Source organism: Cynocephalus volans, chromosome 5 (genome assembly GCF_027409185.1).
Source record: "Cynocephalus volans isolate mCynVol1 chromosome 5, mCynVol1.pri, whole genome shotgun sequence".
Classification (NCBI taxonomy): domain Eukaryota; kingdom Metazoa; phylum Chordata; class Mammalia; order Dermoptera; family Cynocephalidae; genus Cynocephalus; species Cynocephalus volans.
In genome coordinates this window covers 109,014,228-109,041,565 of record NC_084464.1, presented here as the reverse complement: position 1 = coordinate 109,041,565, position 27,338 = coordinate 109,014,228, and the positions used below count along the sequence as shown (strand labels likewise).

At 33.4% G+C, this 27,338-nt stretch overlaps 1 protein-coding gene across 2 annotated transcripts in view; it reads left to right on the top strand.

Moving 5' to 3' along the window:
- ATG5 (autophagy related 5) overlaps positions 1-27,338 on the top strand; it is a 131,164-nt gene that overhangs the window by 6,534 nt on the left and 97,292 nt on the right. For both annotated transcript variants that reach the window (XM_063096913.1, XM_063096912.1), the window contains exons 2-4: positions 2,326-2,491; positions 10,518-10,645; positions 23,411-23,489. In XM_063096913.1, the coding sequence (XP_062952983.1) occupies positions 2,384-2,491; positions 10,518-10,645; positions 23,411-23,489 (315 nt within the window). In that variant the 5' untranslated portion in view covers positions 2,326-2,383. The remainder of the gene's footprint in view (positions 1-2,325; positions 2,492-10,517; positions 10,646-23,410; positions 23,490-27,338) is intronic.

The window sequence follows — 27,338 nt, the reverse complement described above, 5'->3', positions numbered from 1 at the left end:
GAGGAGTTCTCTCTTCCCCTAAGGCCGTACTTGTATCACTTTTGGGGAGGGACACTCAGGAACAAAGAGGAAAGACAGCATTGACCATTTCTTTTTACTGTTCCTGACACATGGATGGGAGAAGCAGAAGAGAATGTCATGGAAAGAAAGAGCAGGATGGTCAGGTATTCTCATCTGTCAGCCTAGAAGGGGAGAAAGGAGCCATACTCAACATGCATAATATTTTGGTTTATGGTGATCCCTGCCTATTAATAAACACAGCTCAAATGGTGTCTTGGGATCTGACCAACTAGATTCTTACTCCTTCTTGAGATAAGGACAGTGCTTGGAAAGAAGGGAAGAGTCTTTCCTTGGGTGGCCATACCCCCTTTAATTTTGAATTGTCTTGAATTGTATTTTCTACCTGCATCTTCCGAGAAGAAAAACATCCAATGTGATAATATTGATAGTGACTTCTGAACTTTAAAATTGTAATTAAGCTTTCTTAAGGTTTGTTAGTAAAGGAGCTTTTTGTCTCAAATTGTTTTATCTCATGAGCAAGAGGGAAATCTCAGTTGCAGTTGTTGATTAATTGGATGTATCATGGTTACAGAAACCACTGTTTACAATTTCAGATTTATTTACTTGTCATAACCCACATTCAATTTTAGATTTACCTATTTGTCATAACCCAGATTTCATTAATTCATGCCACTAGTAAATTTATTTAAAAAGAACAAGCGATTAATGTAATGAGGTAGTGAGGTCTTTCCCATTTTCAGTGAATTAATTTTGTGTGATTTGTAAACTTGGGAATTTCCTGCTGAGAGCAGAAAACTCAATATGTTGTTTGAATTTGAAGCCTGTCAATGTGGAACTCATGAAATTTACATGCGTTTATCATTTTCTTAAAATAATTATTTTTATGGGTGTATTTTAAGAAAAGTTAAAACACTGTGATGTGCTGTAAAGAGCACTTGCCTCAGTTTAAGTACCAGAGTTCTTATCCTGATTTGACTGTTGGCTAGTACTTTTATGTTGGACAGATTTTTTTCCATCTCTTTCAGTTTATTTACCTGTAGATGACATTGCAGCCAGTTGACCTCCAGCTTCTTCTTTCTTTGACTAATTAATTTATGACAGCCTTAATGTTCTTGCCATTGGTCAGTGGAAGAGAAAAGAAAAGAAACCAGCTCCTTGAACAATTCAGTGTCAATAACTGACATTTGGCTAAACTTATATGATTATTCAGAAGAGAATGTTTTTGAAAGATACATTATAGTAATTATAAATTAGTTGCTTATGAAAGATGGGCAATATTACTTGGATAAGTATATTGAATCATAGTATCCAGGTGTCACCTATGGAGTTACTCTAAGCATTTATTACCAACAGTATTTGTTTCAGCATTTACTCATGAAGTATATTGTGATGTTATTTAGTTGTAGGGTATTAGCACTGGAAGACACTTGGATAACACTTGGATATTATTAAAAGCCATGCCCTTCTACTATATCCAGAACATTTCTGTTTCCAGATTTAGTGCTATATTTGTGTTATAGGGAATATTATAAGAGTTGAGAGTAGAAGTGTATATTGTTTCATTGGAGCAAAGGATTGTGAGATCGGTTGCAGACTGTGCAGGGTTTAATTAGGTGACAGAAGAGCATATTAGAACAGGAGAATGGTAGGACACAGAGCACGGTGTTTAGGGGATCATTTTTGCTAGAGGGTTTGTATAAAGAACTATTGTAAATAAGACTGAAAATATTGGTGGGATCAAATTGTGGACAGAATGAAATTTAGAATGGGGAATAGGGTCACCCAAAGATTTTTCTAAGATGAGAGAGTGTTTTTGCAGAAAGAAAGCAAGAACCATCAGGAATAGGTGAGTTTGAATATGTGAGAATGATACTTTGGAATTGGACTATCAGGGATCAGAGAGTATAGTTGAAGGGTTCTCTTTAGATAAGCAATAGATTCTTCTGGGCTTGAAAGGGTGGTACAAGTATAGTTTCATTTTGACTTTGGTTCATTAGTTGGACATGTAATGAACGTTACTTGAATATATAATTTTGTTTTTTCGTTTTTTTTTTTCAATCCTGCTCCTTCTGAATTAAATATGTAATTTTGAATTGGTTACTTCTGTGGTCCCTTAAATAAATAGTGGTTCTGTGTTTAGAATTTGTTGTACTGATTTTTTTGCATTTGTTCTAAAGAATGCCAATCAGTTTTTTTGAAGTGAAAAATGTTTATGGCATTCATTTTTTCCTGTAATCCTTTGTTTTGTAGCAAATTCTTTCATTCTTGAAAGGATCTGACTAATGCTCTTTATTTTGTTTGCAGTTTGGCTTTGGTTGAAGAAGGAACTTAGCCTATATGTACTACTTGAACCACTGGAAGAATGACAGATGACAAAGATGTGCTTCGAGATGTGTGGTTTGGACGAATTCCAACTTGCTTCACTCTGTATCAGGATGAGATAACTGAAAGGGAAGCAGAACCATACTATGTAAGTGTGTTGATGGTGGCAAATGGGATATTTTAACTTTGTAAATAAAGCTCTAAGAACCTGGAGGCTGTTATCCAAAATTTTATATAGTGTTACGACTAAACTGTTATTACTTTGGAGAAAAAAAATCAGAAAACACCGATAAGCAAAAAGGAAATAAAAATCACCACAAATCCTACCACACAGAGGAGAAAACTACTGTTGACATGTCATGATACCTTCTTGACTTTTTCTTATGCATATCTGCATATATAATATGTGATAATGAAATCATAAGCTATGTGCTATATTTTAAGAGGAAACTGTTTTGAAAATAATAGATTCAGATTGGAATCTTTTGTATTTGTGTGATTCCAAGCAAATATTTAACAAAGTATTTTTATAGCTCAATTAACATGAACACACGCACATACACACATTCGTATATATATGAGCAATATATAATATATATTTAGTAATATATATTATAAATTATTGCACATAGACTGGGGGGCTTTGAATTAATGAATTATCTGTTCTGAAAATGAGTTTCAAGTATCTTCTGATTTTAGTGTGACTCCCCCCAACCCCGTTAAGGCATGTATAAGCCAAGTTTATGCATCCGTTAGTAAGAGATGATAGTATCCTGCCTATTTACTGAATAGCCCCTAATAGGCAAAGGCATTCAGTTGTTATTCTAGACTTTTCTTTTTGTGTCCGAGGTACACATGCTATTGCTTACATGGAGAGTATGTGGAAAAGTGTAAATGTATTTATGATGATGAACTGTTTTCTTCTGTTTCACTTTAATAAAACTTTCCCGTTGCTTTCTCCCCTATCTGAGAGGCAGCACTGTTCATCAGTCTGCTCCCACTATGGGAAGTCAGACTGCTGAAGGAAGCTACTTAAGGAGCCCATTCATTCATTTTTTGGGTATAGGAACTGTTTTGTTTTCCTCTGTGTATCTCAGCATCTGGCATGGGCTGTGCAAATGGTAGATACTCAGTGCAGGAAAGCCTCCCCAGACTCATGTTGCGATTTTGTTTGAAATCATCTCTTTGGATTTTTAAACCAGAAATGATAATTTTAGAGAAGTTGGGCAATTTTGTTACTGGGACTCTCAGGCTTATATACATTTGAGTAATTTTAACTTTGGAAATCTCAACAGTTTTCTTTTTTGTCCAGAAAAATTTCCACAGTTAAAAACAAATGTGGTCATAGTTTATTTTTAGAAGAATATCATTTGTTAGATGTATTTTTTTCTGTTCTCTTTCTGTAATATGGGTTAGGATATAGTTTCAAACAAGTTTTTACTGTTTTAATTAAAACTTTCAACCTTGGCTGGCTTTCTAATAGTATCTAAAAGGGAGTATATATGTATAGTTGGTCAAAGTGGCAACCACTGAGAAATATATAATTTAAATCTGCTCACTTTAAATCAAACTCTGATGTTTGACACACTTCCTACAGTTAAAAAAATTCCAGGTAAAGAATACAGCATTTTTCCTTCTTTATATATGTCTGTTTAAATATGAAAAGACTTTTGTGAGAACTAGAGTGTAAGTTGTTTTCTAGATATTTCTAATTGAAAATGGGAGGTGTTGGGACAGGAGGAAGATTGTTCTATCTTATAGGTAATTGTTTTTTTGTTTTTTTTTTTTGAAGTCTTTCTAATTGTCTACCCAAAGAAACTCTTATACAGTCATGATTTCTATTGTTGAAGAATATTGGGTGACAGGCATATAATAAACATGAAATTTGGGCTATGCTACATGATTTTAAGCCCTAGTTTAAAAAACCTTAGTTTAGGGTTTAAAATTATTTAGCATAGTCCAAATTTTGCTCTTTAAATACATACAGGAAGAAAATACACAAAAACATTAATGATGACTAGTCTTAGAATTATAGGTGAGCATTTTAGTGCCAATATAGTTGTAGTTCAGATATGTCTCAGTTAATTAAACTTGAAAATATTTTTAATATTAGTGTTAAATGTATTTCTGTTTATTTCTCCATTCTGATTTGTTTCCTCTGTGCATAAATCTTTCAGCCTACATTTTATATATGTATATATATATCATTGAGAATTATGTCTTACTTTGCAGGGAATATTAGGAAGGAAATTTATTAGAAACTAGATAACTTCAGTTTTTGTTGTTTCTATTACATTCATTTAAACTGTTGCTTCTTATTTAGGTTATCCAGTGTAAAAACATGCATACTAATTTGTATTTGTATTTTGTGACTTGTTACTAGAGGAAACCACACAATCAGACCAATGGTCATCAATCTCAGTGGACTTTAAACATTACCCAGCAATACTTTGATGTTTTCTTAATCAGCTGTCTCTGCTCTTTTCCAGTTAGAGAACTTCTCTGAGCCCTGACCTCATCCTTCACTCTTAACAGGTGGCTTTACTTCCTACTTCACAAAGAAAGTAGAAACCATGTATAGAACTCCCTTAGTTGAGTTTCTGCCACCAAATCTGCAATACCTGTCTGCATTCACACACATTTACTTCTCCTTCCCTCCTGCTATAATGGAAGAAGTGTTCTTCTTCCTAGGCAGGGCCCCACCCTCCATCTGTGTTATGGATCCCATTTCCTGCCTTGTCAGGAAGCTAGCGGTATCTAATATTCTCCCACCTACACTTCTACCTTCTCTGTTTATTTATTTTGACTTTATTTACTGGCTCCTTCACAGTTCTGTATTGTCATAAAGCCTTCTTATCCTAAAACAACAATCCTCTGTTGACACCATCTTCTCAACTCCTTGCTTTCCCTTCACAGCCAGACTTCTTGAGACGGTTGTTTATACTCATTGTCTCCCTCTCACCTCCTACCACTTAGTTTGCTGGCATCACATTTTCACGCTACTCCAACAAAACTGTTCTTGCCTAAGTCACTAATGACATCTTTTTTGCCAAACTTGGAGTCTGTTTTTGAATTTTCATTTGCTTGATCTCTCAGCAGTATCTGATGTTGTTGACTGTTTTCTTTATCTTGTGGCACTGTCTGTCCTCTCTTGCTCTGCATGCCCCGTATTCCTGGTTTTGCTTCTGCCTGTCTGTTTTTTGTGGTCTCCTTTGCCAGATCTTTCTTCTTAGCTTGTTCATTAATGTTAGAGTTCTTTAGGGCTTTGCCTTCTTTTTTCTCTTCTCTTTTTTTCCCCTGGAGTTCTCAGCCATTTTTATGTCTTTGTCAAGCATTTATATCCTGACACTCCTAGTATTTTTCTCCTGTGCTCCAGATGTGTATTTCTGTCTGCTGGAGATCTTCATGGAGATAGATGTTCTAAAGGAACTGAAACTGAGTGTGTTTGAAACTGGATTCGTCATCATTACCCCCAGAAAACTTGGTCATCTGCCATTATTCCCTTCCTGTTTTGGCAAGTAGACCTATCATTCGTCTAATTAATTAGTCTTACCAGAAACCTGCAGCTCATCCTTTGATGCCTCATTCTCTCATATCCCTGACATTTGGTAACTTAGTCCAGCTGATTTTACATCTCAGTATTTCTCAAACTTACCTGATTCCTCACATCCCCACTGATACAGCCTAGTCCAGGCCACCATTTAAAAACTGATGGATCGCATAGTAGTAACCAATTTCCCTTCTTCATTTTCTAGTTTGCAGTTGGAATGATCTTTTCAAAACACATATCTGATCTTGTTACCTGCTTGCTTAAAACCTTTAGTGGATTTTCATCTCTATGTATTTACTCTGTGCCTTTTGTCATGCAGTATTCTCTGTCTGGAATGGGTAGAAGTATCTCTCACCCCTATACACGCCCATGTTTTGTTCACTCCTGTTTGTCTTTTCACTCTTGCCTTAAAATACACTTCCTGTCAAGACCTCTTCTGAACCCCTAGATTAGGTTAAATTCCTTTGCTTCTTGCTCTTGGAACATTCTTTACTTCCTCCTTACATTCATCACATTTGTAGTTTTGTTTTCAGTATCTGTCTTCCTCTCTAGTCTGTATGCTGTATGAGGGGAAGGGCTCTTTCTGTCTCATTCAGTGCTATATCCTCATTGCCTAGTATGATACTTTATACATTGGAATGGAAGAGAATTTTAGTATATTTTACTTCTACTATTGTCCTAGATAAATCTCTAATTTTATAATTGAAAATTGTTGGACAGAATAGGACTTGGCATAAAGAAATAATATTTTGGGTACCTTTCGCAGAAACATAAGTATGAGGGGACTTCAAAAAGTTTATGGAAAAATGGAGTTCAAAGATAAAAATAAAAAATATAAACTTTATTTTTCAACATAAGCTCCATCAAGTACAAGACACTTGATTATACCAGCCATTTAGTTCATCTCTAAAGAACTGAGAGTCCTGGGAATTTAGCCATGTCAGTACAGTCTTTTTGACGTCATTAACTGAAGAAAAATGGGTGCCCTTTAAGGATTCTTGAGGATTAGGAAACAAAAAAATAAGAAGCCTAATCAGGCCATAAGATAGATACCTAATGATTTCCCATTGACATTCTCACAAAATCACCCTTGTTTGATGAGAGAAAAGAGCAGGAGCATTGTCACTATGTAGAAGGACTCTGTGGTGAAGCTTTCCTGAGTATCTTTCTGCTAAAGCTTTGGCTAACTTTCTCAAAACACTCTTATGATAAGCCAATATTATTGTTCTTTGGCTCTCCAGAAAGTCCACAAGCAAAATGCCTTGAGCATCCCAAAAAACTGTTGCCATGACCTTTGCTCATGACCAGTCCACTTTTGCTTTGACTGGGGTACTTCCACCTTTTGGTGCCCACTGCTTTTATTCTTCTTTGTCTTCACGATCATACTGGTAAAGCCTTGTTCATCTCTGGTTACAGTTCTTTGAAGAAATGCTTTAGGATCTTGGTCTCACTTGTATAAAATTTCTGTTGAAAGCTCTACTCTTGTCAGCAGCTGATCTGACGTAATAGTTTTGGCACCCATCAAGGAGAAAATTTGCTCAACTTTAATTTTTCAGTTAGAATTGTGTAAGCTAAACCAGTTGAGATATCTATGGTGTTTGCTATTGTTTCTGCTGTTAACTATTGGTCCTCTTCAAGTAGGGCATGAACAAGATTCATTTTTTCCTCACAAATTGATGTGATGGTCTGCCACTGCAGGCTTCATCTTCAACATTGTCTTGTCCCTTCTTTAAAAAGTTATCCATTTGTAAACTGCTGATTTCTTAGGGGTATTATCCGCATAAACTTTTTGTAAAGCATCAATGATTTCACCATTCTTCCACCTAAGCTTCACCATCAGTTTGATGTTTGTTCTTCCTTCAATATTTCAGCAGAATTCATGTTACTCTGATAGGGGCCCTTTTCAAACTGATGCCTAGTGGCTCAAACTAGATCCTGTTGAGACATTTTATAACAAGTTAGTATGAGTTTATTTTGGAGCAAAAGAATTTTGAATTCCATGCACAGTTTTTTCATAATATACATTTTTCATGAACTTTTTGAAGATCCCTCATATTCCGTATAACTGTATAAAATGTTCCTTATAAGCTGTATAGAAAAAAATGAATCACTTGTGTCATTATACTTCGTGAATACTTTATACCAGTGCTAAATGAAGAACAAGAGAATGATAGATTCAGTGGTAGCTGACAATATCATTTCATATTAAAAGAACTTAAAGAACATTGAAGATATGTTAAGTGAAATAAGCCAGACACAGAAGGACAAATATTGTATGGTCCCATTTACATGAGGTACCTAGAGTAGTCAAATTCATAGAGACAGAAAGTAGAATGGTGATTACCAAGAGCTGGACGAAGTGGGGAGTTGGGAGTTATTGTTTAAGTGGGGAGTTGGGAGTTATTGTTTAATGAGTGCAGAGTTTTTCCGTTTGGAATGATGAAAAAGTTCTGGAGATGGACAGTGGTAATAGTTGCACAACAGTGTGAATGTACTTAGTTCCACTGAATTGTACACTTAAAAATGGCTAAGGTGGTAATTTTATGCTAGGTATATTTTACTACATTAAAGAAAAAAAGACCTGAATGTAAACCAGTGAGATATACTTAAGAAAAACAATGAATTTATAGCCTGGAGATAAAAGGCAAGATGATGTCTTTCTGCTGTTATTTTATTTTTGTTTTTAACCTATTTAAATATTTTCTTGATAAATTATATCTATATGAACTCCAGTATAGTCATTCTTAAATCTTAGAGTTATTTCTTAGTGTTACTATGAATATTTATCTTAGTTATAGATTATTACTCCCACAGGCCAATTTGGAACAGAAGATTGCAACTACATTTCAGTGTGGATTTTGCCTTGAGAATGGGTATTCTTTTTTAATTATCATTTTTGGCTCTTTGCCCCACTTAACCTTTGGCGTCTATGATTCATTCAGCAAATATTTATCGTACACCTCCTGTAAAGCAGGCACTATTTTGAGCATTGAGAATGTAGCTTTGAACAAAGGCAAAATTTTTGTCTTAATGGAGGTTACATTCTAATTTCCTCATTCCTTATTGTAAAGAAGTTTTTATTTAAGAAAAATTGTTTGTGACTTCATTAGCAACTTTGATTGAACCTTAGCCATGTGGTACAACATTCTCTAAAATCAGGAGTTGATATTCATGCTCAATAGTTGTGGTGTGTCTTCCTTCTTACCATCTTCAAAGGTTAATATTATTCTCTGCAGAATAAATTAATGTGTAATACCCAATAGTAATTTTAAATTAAAGTTATGGATTTAGACTAAGGTATTTTACTTATTTATTTTTTTAAATGACCAATTGCCATGCTGTTTTGATTTTTTAGAGACTTCCATGTTGTATTTGAATCGATTCTGTCATGTCTGAAAGACTCCAATGAATCTTTTCTCTCCTGTTTAATAGAATATAATTTTGGCACATTATTTAAGCTGTATGTAAAACAGAGGTGATAATACTTCTTGTAAAAATACTAGTGCTTTTCCTTATACATAGTAAATACTAGTTTCCTTTTTCCTTTCCTTACTAATCACAGTTATTTCTTTATAAAAAAAAAATTGTGCTCTGTCAGATCCATACTACTATCCAACAGCTTGTTCATAGTGTTTAGTACCTTCTGTTCCACACTGGAGCATGCCAACTACCTCTCTGTCATACCCATGCACCCTGTAGCCTCCAGGACCACTGTCATGTTCTCCTGCCTACTTGAGGTCTATTATCTTGGACTTCAATGATTAAATATCAGTTCCTTCAGCCAGAATATTTTTTCTTTGTATGTATTTGCCAGCATAGTAGTCCTACTTAATTTACTGATCAAAAGATCACCTTGAATAAGCAGCATGAAAGACGGTGCAAGAGTTGGATTCATAAAAATAGCTGAAAGAGAGTAACAAAATAATTTTACCTGCAAAAAAAGGTAGAAGCTTAGGAAAGCAAGAAATGGCTGCAGTATCTACAGCAAATGAGGAGAAATGTCAATTTTTGCCAGTCTTCTCTTTTTATCTCTTTGTAGGTTCTTTATATAGATCATAACCAATTTTTCAAAACACTCTCATGTTTTCTTTCTGGGCACCATTCCTGGGGGAAGAACACTGTCTTCCTTCATACTATTCCAGTTAAGGCTTTACCTAGCCCAACATTCTCTCCTAGCCTTCAAAACATGATGGACCAATTGAGAAGTCCCGATTCACAGTCAAGTGTACATTAGGACTGAGTTGATTATCTTCTTAGAACAGTTTAATTAACTCAGGTGAATCATTTTAAGTTTTAAGTTAATTTGATATAGAACTGATAAGTATCCTAAATATTATGATATCTAATTATATCGTATTTTTATTTAAAGTGTTACAGAAAGATTGTAGATAGATTTGTGTTGATTATTCTAGGCATTTATGCTGTACTTGAAGTACATAAGAATATTAAAACATCTTAATATTAGCCTTTGATTTTCTATAAAAAGCAATTGACTTTGTGTGGCGTATTCAAAATAATGCAAAGAACATGGCTGTTTTTCCTTAAAATTCAAAAACCTATTTAGTATATATTTTTTTGAAAAATAACTAGTAAATAAATATGGTTTTACAAATTTTTATTTCAGTTGCTTTTGCCAAGAGTAAGTTATTTGACGTTGGTAACTGACAAAGTGAAAAAGCACTTTCAGAAGGTTATGAGACAAGAAGACATTAGTGAGATATGGTTTGAATATGAAGGCACACCACTGAAATGGTGAGTGAATTTTTCTGCATTATTAAGCATTAAGTATATGTTAACTTTAAGAAGTTATAGTGCCCTGATACAATTGTAAAAAAGTTCTGTAAAGAAAGAAATCACTAGACTAGCTCCTATAATAAGTGAAGTTTAAACATTATTTGAATATTTTACTGAAAATATTTCTGCCTTCTATTTGGATGCATGAATGACTGGACAGATGATATATTTTCAGCAATAGATTTTTTTATGGTACAATAATAATATAATTGGTTATGGGTTGTTTTCTTTTTAAATTATATATTTTGTTTCTGTCTCCAAAATATTTATAGCAGGTCTTTATATACACATGATTACCTAACGTGGCATCATTCAAACTTCTGGCCAAATTTAGTTGACCATAATGCCATAAGCACATCTTGACTAGCTAGGGTTGGTTTAGAGTACTTAAAATGTATTGGTTTCCTTTTTATGCGAAAAATAATTTTGATATTATATCATTTTTTAAAAAGGGTATTAAAAATAAATCCTAAATCTGGGCTTATCCATGTACAGATAATATTTTTCTTTCTGTATTAATGGGAGTTTTGTTCAACTCCCCAAAATATTTAATAAAACTGGAGAAATTACAAGGAGAAGAATATTTTAAAAAGTTCAGTGTATGCTGGGAAATGGTGTAGAAATGCTGCCATTTGGAGGCAGTTGAATGAAAAAGATACAGACTGTGACAGAATTAAAATTAAATATGAAAAATATGAATAGGTTAAAAATGGATTTGCTTTCTGAATCTGGAAATATTAAAATGAAGAGTTTTTAAAAGAGGCTTAGGACAAATAAAAGAAAGCTAGGCTGGCTGGTTGGCTCAGTTGGTTAGAGCATGTTGTTGATAACACCAAGGTCAAGGGTTCCCTTAATGGCCAGCTGCCAAAAAACAAAAAAAGGAAACAAGTTAGTTATTTAATAAGTGAGGCTGATGTAAATCCATGGACTACTTATTAGCAAGGAGTGAAATTTTGGAACTTACCTGTGCTGATGAAATTCCAAGAGTGGGTAGATTTTTCATAATGGTTTGGAAACATGCAAGGGTGGCATTTTGTATTGAGTTGTGGGTTAGGCCTCTAATCTTTTCAGGCAGTTCTGGGAAGGGATGACAGAGTTGTCTTACTGTAGCATTCTTTTTCAAATCAAAACGGTACTGAGCTTCATGATTATATATCAGACTTGTTATGACTCTTGCATAGTTGTAGACCTCAAGCGGCATAGGTAAGGCAATGTTTTCTGTTTCTGTTTATTTCTCAGAAGAACTGGAGGTTTTGGAATGGGAAGGTGGTTTAAAGAATTGTAAAAGGAGCAATGAGCAGGAGAGTAGAGGGAAGGGAAGGAAGGGGTGAGATTGTGGGTGAGTAGTAATAGATATATTTATGTACTTGACAGTCCTATCTATATTATAGTTAAATATTCAAATTGTTTCGCTTTATATGTATCAGTTATAGATTATCATAAGAATTTGTGCGACAGGGCTTTTCAATATTACCATTGTAAAGAAGGATTTCTCAACAGTGTCACCATTTACATTTTTAATTGGATAATTCTTTGTTGTGGGGGCTACCCTGTACATTGTAGAGTGTTTAGCTACAGTCCTGACCTCTATCCACAAGTGCCAGTAGCACTCTCTCCAGTGGTGATAATCAAAAATGTTGCCAAATGTCCCCAGTGGACTGCAGAACTGTCCCCAGTTGAGAAACTCTGGAAAATTTAGGAAACCTCAATTTAGCTTGTAAAGTGATTGCTATGTCATCATCTTTCAGTTGCTGTTCTATTCTATCCTGTATAGTGCTGATTTTTGAATTAGATGTGGTTTTTATTTTATAGGTTTGTATTCTAGATATGATACTAGTAAATAATGTTTGGACCCATTTCTCCCTGTTACTGCAGAACAGTGATTTTGGCTTGACTATACCATGGTCCTACTTTGTCAGTATTTGTCCCTTATGTAAGTCCTTTATTAAAGAGTAAAATTCTTTTCCCTTTTAGTGAGCTATGTGAAAGTAGTTGCCAAGTATCTTCATTTTAGTTTTTGGGGTATTAACTTTTTATCTGTGATATCACTTATATAGTTATGTCATACTTGTAAGCTCCTTATATTTAATGGCTTTCAATGCTTCTTTTCCTTTAGTATTTCTGGGTACTACATATATACTCCAGAGGCATAAATGTAATCCAGGGCTTCTGGGCTAAGTGTTGATCTTTTCTCCCTTTGCTTCCAACAGTAGTGATTTTCTCCTATGTTAAAAAAATATATCTTCTTGGAAATAGTCTATCAATATAAGAATCTGCCTGGCATTTAAGCAGTGGGCTTCAGAGGATAGGATAATCCTATGCATTTCTTTCAGTGTGGGAGGGCATGTATCACTGAAGTTTTGTAAAACTGGGACTGTTGAAATCATGCAAGTGTCTTAAGAGTAGAGGAGCATTTATTTCAGTAGGATGATAATGTTTTTCCTGTACTACTTGATTCATTGGAGTTTCAAGTAAATTCAAGCCGGAAAGGAAGTCAAACACCAGCTTAGGCAATTCATAAAAGGGAGAAGGGTTATAATGTGTTCCTTCTCACATTATAACCTTGCCCCTGATCCTGTCCCCTAATTTAATTATTTAAATTTTAAGTTATCTTTTCATGTAAGGTGATAGTTCTCAATTGTAAGAAAAAACAAGCTGAAGTCCTAGACAAATTATAACTGTCCATACTCAGATGGCAAAAATATGACTTTATGTTCCTGTAGGTAGGACATAGAGTAAGAGTATTGGGCTATGTTTTTAAAATAAATTCTTTGTTTTAGAGATTTTTTAGAAATAGTATGTAAAGTCAAATTAGCAATAATAAATAATAGCAGAATGGAATATTCTTAAAGCAGTTTTCCCCTTTACTGTTAATTATTTTTTACTATTCTTTGTTTTTCTACTTGGCTAACAGACTCTGTGAGAAGGGAAAAGTGATCCCAAACATATAATTTACATAGAGTAAAATTCGTCTTTTTTTGGAGTATAGTTTGATGAGTTTTTAACAATTGTATACAGTTGTGTAACTTCCATGACAATCAAGATAATGGGATATTTTTATTACCTCATAATTCCTTTGTGCTGCCTATAGTCAATCCCATTGTCCTACCCCCAGCTCCTCTTTGTTGCTTAATATTATTCCATTATATGGTTGTACTACAAATTGTTAATCCATTGAGGGACATGGGATTGTTTCCATTTGGGGGCTATAGTGAGAAACACTGCCTCAGACATTCACCTACTGTTCTTTGTGTGGATATATGTCAAACCATATGCATTTCAAAAGAGAAAAATTTAATTTTGGTTTCTGTATGTTTGTTATTAGTATATAGAAATGTGATTGATTTTTGTGTTCTGGAACCTTGCTGAACTCACTTACTAGTTCTAGGAGTATTTTTACAGGTCCCTTGGGATTTTCTATGTAGAGAATCATATCATCTGCAAATAGAAATCATTTTTATTTCTTCCTTTCCAATCTGTAGGCGTTTTATTTCTTTTTCTTATGTTATTAGAATGGCTAGAACTTCTAATACTGTGTTGAATAACAGTGGTGAGGGTGAATGTCTTGTGTTGTTCTCAGCTTTAGAAGGAATGTGTTAGTCTTTCACAGTTTGGCATGCTTTAGCTGTAGGTTTTTTGTCGATGCTTTTTATTAAGTTGAGGTCATTTTCTTTCTAACTTGGTGAGAGTTTTTATCATAAATAGGTGTTGGATTTTATCAAATGGTTTTTCTGTGTAATTAATATTGTATGGATTTTCTTTTTTTAGCTTGTTGCTGTAAAGGAGGGTATTTCAAAAACTGGAAAATAGAATTAAAGCAATCCTTCCATGAACTTTTTGAAGACCCCTTGTAGATTATATTCATGGATTTTTTTATGTTGAACCTTACATGCCTTTCATAAATCCCATTTGGTCATGGTATGTAATTAATTTTATAGATTGTTGAATCCAGTTTGCTGATATTTTATGTTCATAAGAGAGGTTGTCTGTAGTTTTCTATTTTTATACTGTCTTTGTCTAGTTTGGTATTAGATTAATACCGGCCTTATAAAATGAGTTGGGATGTGTTCTGTCCTGTATTTTCTGGAAAAGATTGTGTAAAAATGGTGTTAGTTCTTTAAATATTTGATAAAAATCTCCAGTGAAATCACCTGTGCTTGGAGGTTTTTTTGCGGGGGGGGGGGGCTTTTAAATTAAACTTTTCTGGTATGTGTAGGTTTATTCAGCTTGTCTGTATCTTTGTTGAGTATTGGTAGTTTGTGGCTTTTGATGAATTGCTCTATTTCTTCTAATTTGTTGAATTTGTGAATATAAAGTTGTTTATAGTGTTTTCTTGTTATCTTTTAATGACTACAAAATTTTGTAGTCATTGCCCATATTTCATTCTTTTTGATCAGTCCAAAGCAGTTATTAGGGGAACTTACATATAGAGTGTGGCAGCATATCCTTCCAAAGGACAGCATGAGAAAGGGATGTTCTACCTCAGTACGTGTATGGCCATGGTGAGGGGGCAGGGTATGGAATTTACATGAGGGTTGAAGGAATTTGGCTCAGGACTGGAGCCATTTTCTTTCAGTGTTTTGAGCAACAACCCAGAGATCTTTATCAGTGCCTGGGAATGAATGTTCAAGGCCTGGTTTTGTTTCAAGCCCCCTGGGAGGAACCTGTTGCTGGCTGGGTCACAGAGGGGTCAAGGCACTCTGTGGTTTGGTCAGGACACAGAAAGAAAGCAGGGGTCCAGGGGACCCTATAGTGCACAGCCAAGTTAGGCAGTGTTCACTGGGGCCTTCCCAGACAAAGGAGGAAGAGATGGTGGCCCAAGGGAAAAGCAAGAACGGCAGCATTGATCAGTGAAAAGGGGTTCTGGACAGAACAACTGGTGCCCTGGTCTTGGGGGCACCACCGTATTTCATTCTTGATACTGGTGATTTGTGTCTTCTCTATGTTAGCTTTAGTAGAGGGTTATCAATTTTATTTATTTAAAGATTTAGCTTTTTGTTTTATTGATTTTTCTTTTTTTTTCAATTTTCAATTTCATTGATTTCTGTTCTGTATAATTTTCTTCCTTCTTGTTCTGGGTTTATTTTGCTCGTTTTTCCTGGTTTCTTGAAGTAGGAACTTAAGTTATTGATTTTTAATTGTGGTAAAATATATGTTACATAAAATTTACCATCCTAACAATTTTTAAGTGTTAATTACATTCATAATGTTGCACAGCCAATCTCCAGAACTCTTTACTTACCCTGTTTTTAATACAAACATTTAGTGTCGTAAACTTCCATTTCAGCAGTGCTTTGATGCAATCCCATAAACTTTGATATGTTGTTTTTTTGTTTTTACTCAGGTCTACGTACTTTTAAAAAATTTCTTTTGAGACTTTCTTTTGGACTCATGGATTGTTTAGAAGTGTGTTGTTTAATTTCCACATGTTTACGGGTTTTTCTGTTGTCTTTCTGTTATTGATTTCTAGTTTTATTCTTTTGTGGTCAAAGAACACACTGTGACTTTTAATCTTTTATATTTGTTGACTTTCATCCTTCACTTTCGATTCCTCATCATCCAGCCTCTATGTTGTAATTCTGCCTTCTAAATATGTCTTAAATTCCCTGCTTTCTTTGTCTGGGTTCAGGCTCATCTAATTTCTCACATGGATTATTTGGATAGCCTCTTAATTTGTCTCTCTGCCTTCGATACTAATACTTTCAGTTTATCTTCCCCAGTACCACAAGTGATCTTTCTGAAATGCAGATCTAACATTGTTACTCTTTTTTAAGAACCCTTTCCTGACTTCTAGTCATCTACAGTGTAAAGCCAAACACTATAGCATGATGTGTGCATAAGAAGTGAGCCTACTTCTTTCCAGGTAAAGTAAACTACTTGTTTTCATGAATGTTGGATGATGTTTTGTGCTTCTGTTCTTCTACCCATATTCATCGCTGAATCATTTTTGCTCTTTCCAGCATCCTTTTTTCTCCCAGTTAATTATTCATGTATTTGTGTATTTCTTCCTCCCTTTCCTTAACTCCTCTTTATAACCTCTAGCTTAACTATCTCCTCTTTTGTGATTCCTTTAACCAAAAGTGATCATTTATTTCTACCTTTGTACCATCTCTACACTATGTGGTTACTTCCTAAATACTTGTCATATTGTCACTGTATATTGTAACATGATGGTTAAAAATGCTGATTCTGGAGCCAGGAACCAGGGTTCAAATCCCATCTCCATCACTTACTAACTGTATAATTTTGGGCCAATTATTTGACCTTTCTGTATCTGTTTTCTTACCTGTAAGTGGAGATAATAGTAGTATCTTGTACTTTAATCAGTTTGTTTCAAGGATTAAGTGAACTAATACATGTAAAATTCTTGGGATAGTGCCTGGCACAGACATGGCACATAACATTTTAATACATGTAAAATTCTTGAAATAGTGCTCAGTAGGCTCTAGCAATTGTTGTCAGTGTCATAGTTCTTCCCCTCTTCATATTTATTATTATAACTGTTTAACATCTATGTGGGATGCTTGAGCAGGGGCTTTGTGCCTTGAACAATAGCACATGAAAGGTGCTAAGTAAATGTTTGTTCGATGAATGAGTAGGACTCAGGTTTTGAGTATCTCAGTTCAGGACTCTTTCTACCATTCCCGCTGACATCCTCTTTGAAAATTTTCCCCCTTATTTTATCTGTTTTCTCTAATTCTCTAATTGTTTATGTTGATTTGTACAAATTAGAATAGAAAAATATTTAAGAACAGTGGTATACATATTGTGAATACTAAATAAATATATTGTTGTTGATTTGTAAAGAGCTTTCAAGGAGATATCTGATTAGAGATTTATTCTTTGTAGTTCTTTGTATCTCTAACTTTAAAAAATTATGTGGGAAATGGAAAGTACTGAACTAACTCAAAATATAAAAATCTCTTTCTAGACTGATTTGATTAGTCAGCAGAGGGTGCTCTAACATTACATTTTAAGGGGTGAAGTTTTTCGTTATCACAACTTGTGTTCACAATTTATATTTGTTACTTTATTAGAATTGTTTTAAGAGAACAGTTCTTAGTTCTTCTAAAGAATACTTTGTTAGTAAACCCTAATATTGGTTTAGGTCTTATACCTCTAGGCACAAAATTTAGAAAAAGCTTCTCTTTTTGTCACTTATAAAACAAGTACTCTAATGGGAAATTTTATTTTGTGTAAGTTGGCTTATTTTCAGGATAGCTTGCTAAAGTATGAAATTGAAACTACTACTTTTTGAATTAAAAAAGGAAATGTTGATGTTGATCTTAAACACAGAGGTAGTATAAGTGTTTGGAACCCCATACTGGCCAGTCAGCGCCCCCCCCCCCCCCCCCGCCAAAAAAGATGTAATAGAGTGACTCAGAATTTAATACTATATGTGATTTCAAAAGGAAATTTTAGCAAAATGTTTTAATGAAAACTTATGTAGTTTTTCTTTAAAAATGTCCTAACCTTAACATTTTAATCATTAATACTGTGCAGATTTGTCTCTCAGATTTCCAGTCATTTTTTCTTAAGGTTGTAAATTTCTGTAATTTTATAAATTATTCTGTGAACTAGATTTTTGAAATGTGTTTACATAGCATTTTATGCATTTTATCCATTTGGTTACTTTGTACTTTTTCATACATTAAGGGATAGGTTTAGAAAGCTCTGAAATACATTGCTACTCTACAGTTGTTTATGTCTGTACAACATATAGAGAAAGGCAGAATTGATTGTAATCATTAAATTACTTTGGTTTGCATTTGTAGTTATACCCTTTTTTATTCAGTGAAATGTAATCCTGTTTCCAGTGAATCACTATGGTAGTAAATGTCTGAATAGGATACATTCGTTTCAGTAAAATGGACTGGGGCAGTAAGTTCTCTAGTGTAGGAAAGATCCTTTCAATGCTGATCTTAGAATACCGGTTTGCTATCTGAATGCAGATGTTATAGACTAGAATGAGCTCCCTTCCGAGCACATCCATTATTGCTACACTGTGTGCCAATATGTGTATATATATTAGTATTAATGAAAGGATAAAGAAGAACTTAAGCAAGGAAACATTAAAATATATTCATTTTGAGAATTGAATCTGGAAAAGACAAGAGCAATGTAAAGAAGAGAATGAAAAAGAATAAAATGTGAAAAGAGACCTGGTGTAGTCATTTTTTCATAGGGTAATAGATTGAGCCTTTAATTAGTTGGGGCCTTTTCTGGGATATATTCCAGGTTGAAATCCTCACCACTTCCTTTCTGTTTAGGTTAGATGGCAGGAGTAGCAATATATCCAAATGACTATGGCTATATTATGATTTACGTATAATTACAGCATATGTGGTTTCTGTGTTGTGGGTCAGGAGCCTCCTGACAAAAGTATATAGAATATCTGTTTAGAGGAGCTGTGCAAATTAATACTTTTGAAATCCTGATGTAAATCAGATTGTAGTTTAGGATAAACTCAGTATCTTTAATTTTTGCCAGTTTTGTTTCTTTTTATAGATTTTCTTGAATATTGATAGATTTATCAGAAATAAGCAATCTGGGAACCAATTAATTCAGATAGTATATTTGTTTGGAGTTAATATCTTTGCATCAAAATCATTCTAACATAAACATCTGCATTGAACCACATGTGAAGTGTAGAATCTGACGATAGAAATCAGTAAATGGCTTTTCTAGTTCAATTTTATTTTTAAAGGTTATTACAGGATAATTATTAACCATTAAATTATTTAGAATGTTTTTATGTTAATACTTACGTGTGTTTATAACTTTTAGGAACCGTAATATTTAAATATCTATCCTAATCCTTAGTATACTAGGAAAGAGAATCATCATTTATCATCTGATGATAAAGGATGAATGAACTTTTTAAAAAACATGTATTTTTAAGATCCAGTAATCCCACTTCTGGGTATATACCCAGAAGAATGGAAATCATCATGTTGAAGGGATACCTGCACTCCCATGTTCATCGCAGCTCTGTTTACAATAGCCAAGGCATGGAACCAACCTAAATGTCCATCGATGAATGATTGGATAAGGAAACTGTGGTATATAGACACCATGGAATACTACTCTGCCATAAAAAAGAATGAAATACTCCCATTTGCAACAACATGGATGAGCCCGGAGAAACTTAACATTGAGTGAAATAAGCAAAGCATAGAGGGATAAATACTGCATGCACTCACTCATAAGTGGGAGCTAAGAGAGAAAGAAGGAAGGAAAGACCACAGTAGTGCATTGGACTTGCAGAGGGAGAGAACATTCCTTTGGGCTACAAAGTGGAGTAAGGGGAAAAGGGGGAGGGGGAGGAAGGTTGGGGATAATTGGGTGGGAGACACAGGGCACAAATGCAATTTGTGGTAATGGGTATGGTGCCAGTATGAATCTGGCCTTCATATCATGGGCACGAGGGGTGACAATCAGCTTTGTATCTCGTGAATATTCACAACCAGTAAAAAAAAATTGTATTTTTAAGTTACTTTGTAAATAATTTAGAAAAGCTAGAATAAAGGAATAGTGTATAACAACTTTATTAGAAATTTTAACAAGCACTTAAATACAGCAAATTCAAATTTTCATTTCATATTTTCCTGGTTTTAAAGGTACCCAAAATGGGCAGTATCCTCTGAATGCACGTACTCGTCAGTTGTCATACATTCAAATAGACCTTTAAGAGACTCTAGCTTATTGTTACTTCTGGCTCTTCTAGCACTTAACAGCAATACTTGAAAATTGTAAAACTTCGACAGCTCATGATTTTGTTGTAAAGTATTTTATTTTTTACATTGGTAAACACCAATTAGAATGATAAATTCAGTGCTTTTTTTTTCATTTCTATATCATCTGATTCTTTCCAGTGTATAAATCTGCCTTTGATAGTTGCCTACTATCAAGTAAATTGTGGTATGCAAATGACATAAAAGATGAAAGAATGTTGTCACACATCTTTTTAAATGGAATGGTCCAGATTCTGGTCATAAAATATTTTGTGATGAAGTTATATCTGTTGAATAAGTTGATAATGCCATATATTCCCTTGTCTTTAGAAATATGCTGTTCATCTATTAGTTCTTCAGTTCTGTAAAATTTATCTAGAATATCCTCTAAAGGCTAATTTCTGAGATTTCACTTCAGTGATCAATTTCACCCTGTCATTAAATCTTAGACTACTGCCCTCTCTCTTGGCATTCATCTTCAGATTTGTCTAATAATTGTGAGACATCTTCCCCTGTCAATTTTCTTCTCTTTGCCATATGGGTGGACAGTAAGTAATTTTGAATTTTCAATTGTGTTAATGATAGCTAAAAACAGACTCCAAAGATGGGGTCTACATTCTTATTTTACACTTTCTTGAAAGATGATGCAATGTTTTAGGCAACATAGTAGGAAAATGGAAGAAGGGTGCATTATTGTATCATCCTTCTAGGCATCCCATTATTCTCTCAAATTCTTATTTTAGTCTTTTTTAGTATAGTTGGGAACAATTGGTGAGTAATGATGAAATAATCCCTAGGATGGAGAAATAGCAAAGTGTTTCAAGATATAGGAAAAAGTAAGATCACTAAGATCCTGTAATATATCTTAGGTTTATAAAAGCATCAAGTGGATTCATATAGCAATTACGAGATAGAATAAGTTTTCTTCTTTTTTTGTTTTTTAAGTGAGTTTTCTCTGTTTTTTTGGAAGACTTTTAAGAAAGAATAAAAGTCATGAAGAATTAATCATTAAGATAGAATTGCTCAAAAAAGGAACTCAGAACCTATGATTGGGTCTATTGGATCTTTATGTTGTATTGAGAGTTAAGTATTCTGTGGATCTTTATTGATTTATTCACTCAACAGCTATTTATTACCTACTTTGACATTCTGTGCAAATACAGTTTTTTTAATATCAAGAATGAAAAATAATTGATGATTTTGAGTCTTATGTTTAACTTGTATTCTGGTCTAAATACTTATTTACTTAAAAAATTATTTGATTTTAATGACACTATAGGTTGCTTTAAGATACATTTGATTTAATTTTAGAATTTGCCTACAATTTCATTTGTGAGTGACAGAGAATATGTGAAACATTGGTTTGCTAGTCATTTTAGGTGATCTCAGGTAAATCTTATCTAGTACATTACCCACTCGATTTGCCTAAAGAGATTCTCTACAATTATATTTGTAGTGCTATTTAGAATTTGGAAAGCAATATGCTCTGTCACTTTTGAAATTTTAAATCTTTATTATGAATGCCAAGTAAATCAAACCTTATTAGTACTCACATTCATTTTTAATCTAGTGCAGATACCCCAGAGAGACATTCTAAAAAGTAGATTGAAGATTTATAAAGATCTGTTTTGTAAAAATACAAGACATTATTTAGAGGTTTTATGGTTTTAATTGTTCAGAGAGAAGGATCAGAATTGGATAAAATCTATGACTTTAATGCAATGTTTTTGTTTTTTTTAATTTTAATTTTAGTCTTTAGCTGAGGCCAGTTCTTTTCTTGGTTCCAAATTTTCCTTTAGTATTCTTTTCTAGTTATGAGGATTAATGTTAGATGTTGACTATTGAGAAGTTTACATTTTATTATTAAGAGATATAACACATATATGACTAATACTACCCTGCTGTTTTATTTTTCCTAAGTGTGTTTATCCTAAATTCATTCTAAATAAATACATAATCTCTGGTTGACTGACTTTTCTCCCAATTGTATTATGTAGAAGTAAGCAAATAATGTTAGCTATTTAAATCTTGGTCGGGTTTACTCATTTTAAGGGAAATTAGATAAATTTTGAAATTTTGCAGCTCTTAAATCTAGTACTAACTAAGAGACTATACAGGTAAAAACAGGACTTTATGTAACAACAAATAGTCCTTTTCTTCTTTTTGTCTTTGTTGGGAGTATTATTTAATTCTGATTCACTAATTAAGCTACCCCACTTTAGATTCTTTAAAAGAATGACTTCAAAAAAATAAGGTTTATTCGTTGAAATCTGCAAGGTTTGTATTATTTATGTTTGTTCATGCTAAGTAATTTGCTTCACGGTGAGTAATGACTGTATTAGGACGTGTTCTCTTATTTAGAAACTCCAAAAGTTATTCTTTAAAAAAACTTTAGAATTAGGTTTCAATTCCGTGGGAAAACTTTGATGTTATATTATTGTGTGAAAAAAGCAGGTTATAGTGAAGTTAGTAAAGGATATTCTTAATCTATATTTAGATATATATGCATAAGTAAAAGAATAGAAATTTATATGCTATAATAATGTTAATAGTAATAACCACAGAATAGGTGATTTGTATGCTTTTTAGGTGCTTGTCTTGGTTCTTACAATTTTCTAAAATTTAAAGTTGTTTTTAAAAATCAAAAATACATTTAAATAAAGTTTAAAAAATCAGTTGCCTATTATGAGTACTAGGATGATAAATACTGCAGTACTGTGACATAACAGTGCACATGGCTGATGAAGAATGCCTTAGCACAATCCCACTGCGTGTAATAAGGCCTCTATGAGGGATGAAATGATTAGAAGAAAACCACTTCATACCTGGAAAGTGAATCATATTAGCCAAGGCATGTAACTGTATAAAGTGTTACCTGCCTGTGATTTGTGACATTTGGCATTAAAACATGTGCTGGAAATTAATTTTAGTGGTGTAGTTATAACTTTACATATTTATTCTCTCTTAAAATATACTCTTTCGTTTTTAGGCATTATCCAATTGGTTTGCTATTTGATCTTCTTGCATCAAGTTCAGCTCTTCCTTGGAACATCACAGTACATTTTAAGGTATAGTTTAAATAGCATTTCCCACTTGTGAAACTTAATAAATAGACTTAGAGTAGAATTTTTTTTTTAAGTGAAGTCATTTGTTGCTTTTCTTATGACTCGTTAGTTGCTAAGCTTCCATTAGTATTCGTCCGTAAAATACTTTCTAGTTACTTCCTAACCTTTGGCAGAACCATTTAAACTTTTAATCTATAAATACCCTTTCATTATTAGAGCCGAATGCACGATGTTTAAATTTTATAATAGTTTTGAACATCTATGTTAATTTTAAAAAGTCAGAAAGAACAAAAATCCTGGGTATAGATGTGAGCATGGGAATAGTGAGGGGGGACCGCTTAATACTGTTGAGTAATTTTAAGTCTATTTTGATTGAATTAAGAGAAGGATTAGGAGACAGAAGTCCAAATATTTGATCTGCCTCTGTTTTGAGAAATATTCATTTCTGTAGTTTTTAAGACCAGGCTAAATTTAGTGTGACCTAATTTTTAAAAATTATACAGTATAATAAAGTGCTGGTCCCTCTTTCCCTCCAACCTCCTTAATTCTGTTCTATCCACCAACACCCAATTCACAAACACCATTGACGGACTGGAAACACTTTTGTTAGTTGTTCGCTAGCTGATTCTCAAATGGCAATGGATAGTGGGAAGGAGACATGTAGAGTCTGAAAAAATAATTTAGGTGTCTGATTTGCTTTTCTATGAGGGGTACCCATTCAGAGTCACTGCCCAAAGTTTGCTCATCCATTCTTCTACAATGCATTTCCTTCACATTTTACTGAAATTTGAGTTTGTGGGTCATCAGAGCTTGTTTCCCTGTACATTTGCACTAGTGTATGTCATTATGTTATTATAGATGTTAAGTTACCATGGAACCATATAGATTAAGCACATGGTTCTGATATGCATGAGTTTCAGTTACCATAGTACATGCAAAAAGCAAGGACTGCCTGGATATACAGCAATTTAACTTCAGAATGGTGTGAAGATAAAACTACTTAAAACATATTAAAGGTAGAAGTTTCATATTGCCGAACAAGTCTTTCTTGTTATTGGAAAATGAAAAAATAATTCAAATAATTAGATTGTTTATTTTTGTGTGTGTAAGAAATATACTCTAAAAGACTTTGAAATCTAATTTAAAATATATCATAGCTATTCATTCATTCATTCATCCATTCATTCATTCAACAAATATTGAGAGCCTGCTGTGTACCAGCCAGGCACTGTTCTAGGAGCTTGAATGACATAAAGACATTCAGACACTCAGATACTTTATGGTACCTAGCTGGCACTACATAATAAACTCTCTGTAATTATTGGTTGAATGAGTCAGTGGTTTGTAATAATGATAGGAACAGTTAAGGGTTGTTTTGATTGGTATAGTGCAGTGGTTCACTTAAGACTCTTCTGGATGAAACAGTACAAATTATTAATTATTGTTAATCTTGTTTCTTAAATACATGTCTTTTTAATATCCTGTGTGATGAGATGGATAGTACACATAAAGCACTTCCTGTTATATGTCAGAAGTGGTTGTTTTGAGGAAGTTACTTGGCCAGCTGAACGAGCCATTTCCTCTTTCATGGAATACCATTATTTTACTTGCAAAAATGACTGACAGACAAACTGGTTGTTCAGACTTGGGTATTTATCAGACATTTTCTTGAAAATGAAATGAAGTGAACCTCTCACTGCACGGAAAACAACCCCCATGATAAATTTGAACTTCTAAGTGAAAATTAGAATTTTGGAAAACATATATCTGCCACTGTTAGTTTGATAGCTTTATTATTAAAAAATTTTCCGATGAGATTGGTGGTCATTTTAACATCAGATTTTAAAAAATTTATATAATGAAATGTGTCAACATTTGGAGATCTGCATAACTAAGTGAACAGTGTCCAGATGATCAATGCATGATGTTACAAAATCATGCATGTGTAAAAGATACATTCAAAATTCAAGATTAGAATAAGGGATTTTAATGTAACTGAGTATAAAATGTCCATTGGTGTGGATTCAGCTTCCACATTAGTACTAAGACAGTACTTGTTAAATCTGGTATGTTGAAGAAGAATATTCATAAATCTGAAAAGGCTGTTAAAAATACTCTTCCTTTTTACAACTACATATTTTTATGAGCCTGAATTTTCTTTATATACTTCAGCTAAAACAATTATTGCAGAATATTGAACGTAGAAGCAAATAAGATAATCCATCTGTCTTCTATTAAGACATTAAAGATATTTACAAAAATGTAAAGTAATGCCAGTCTTCTTCCTATTTTGTTGTTGTTGTTCTGGAAAATATAGTTTTCATGAAAATAAGATTTTTATATTAACATATAATGGATTTATTCTTGGTATTTTAAAATTAATTTCATATTTTTTAAATGTCTCAGCTCTAACTTCTAATATGGTAAATATCAGCAACATAATCTACATAGAAAGAAGCTCTTTAGGATCCTTAGTAAGTCATACATTTTCTTCCCAGTAGGAAAGTTTATTAGAGAAGTCAGATAGAAAGAAGAATCTTATAGCTAATAAGGATATTATAAAGGACATTTAAAGTTTGTTCAAGCTACAGATGTGTTTTTTTCAGTTGCTCTTATTCTTTCTAATCCTGGCCTGTGTTGGATGAAAATTATTGCTTAGATCTTTTCCTGTATACAAAATTCCCTTTATTCAGGGTTCTGTCGGGACCTAGCTTACCTCAAAGGTGGTCTCCACGAGTTTCATTGATAGCTTGTACTGATTGGTGTAGGCCTGCATCTATTGTACTGCCTTATGGCTTTTGATTGACTTATGAAACTGGGTAAGCATTAATTTGCAGGCAGAAAAGCAATGCTTTCAGTGAGGAGGCAGTTTTGTTTAAGTTTCTTGAAAAATAGTTTATTTATTCAACAGATTAAATTTATTGAGTAACAATTTTATGTCAGTTGGTGTGTCAGCATTTATTTTATCTTTTATAATGTTTTATTAATTATGCCAAATGATGTTGTGTTTTAACCAGGTTTCTTAGAATTTGTTTTACAGTTGTTTTCAAAGGTATTGATTTTGATTAAATTTTGTGCAGCATAAAAGCCTCCAAGAAACCCTCTTGCCTCTGCCACACACAGATCACTTTGTGGTTGAGACTGAATTCTTGAAAAAAATACCTGTTAAGTTTTCAAACAGCATATTTTCTCTAATATTTAACTTACTTTGATGCTTTTGATTTGAATAGGTTTATAATGTTTATAGTAAATGTACTGTTAATGTTTACAATAGTGCTTTTGAACATTGGGGCTTTCAGGTTACCTGTGTATTTTATTAAAGTGTGAGTTCTGATTTTGTAGATTTGGATTGGATTTAGAGATTCCGCATTTCTAACAAGTCACAGGTGATGTAGTGCTTTTGGTCCATTGACCACATGTTAAATAAGGAGAGTTTAGAGAACAGTGAAGATTTAAGAGTTAATAATTGTCTATGGAACCAAAGGGTTTAAAGGTGAATCAGAAAATTAATGTTTTTATGAGAATTTTTTGGATTCTGGCAGGGAAATATTATTATATAATTGTAAAGTGTTGACTGCTTTATAATATGTAGGTTTGGATATTTACTTTGCTTTCTTTTTCTTTTTCCAAAACAGGAGTGAAAATGGTATCCTCTTCAGGCTTTTCTAATTAGTTTTAAGGGCGTTTCTGAATCTTAAACTTGGTTAGCCTACTGAGAAAACTGTGTCATGTCTGTCTCCCCAGTTTTTTATATTGAAAAGATTAAAACCTCTAATAAAAGAATTGAGAGTGGTCCAGTGAACATCCATATACCTTTCACCTGGATTTGCCACCTTTATTTCTGTTTCTCTG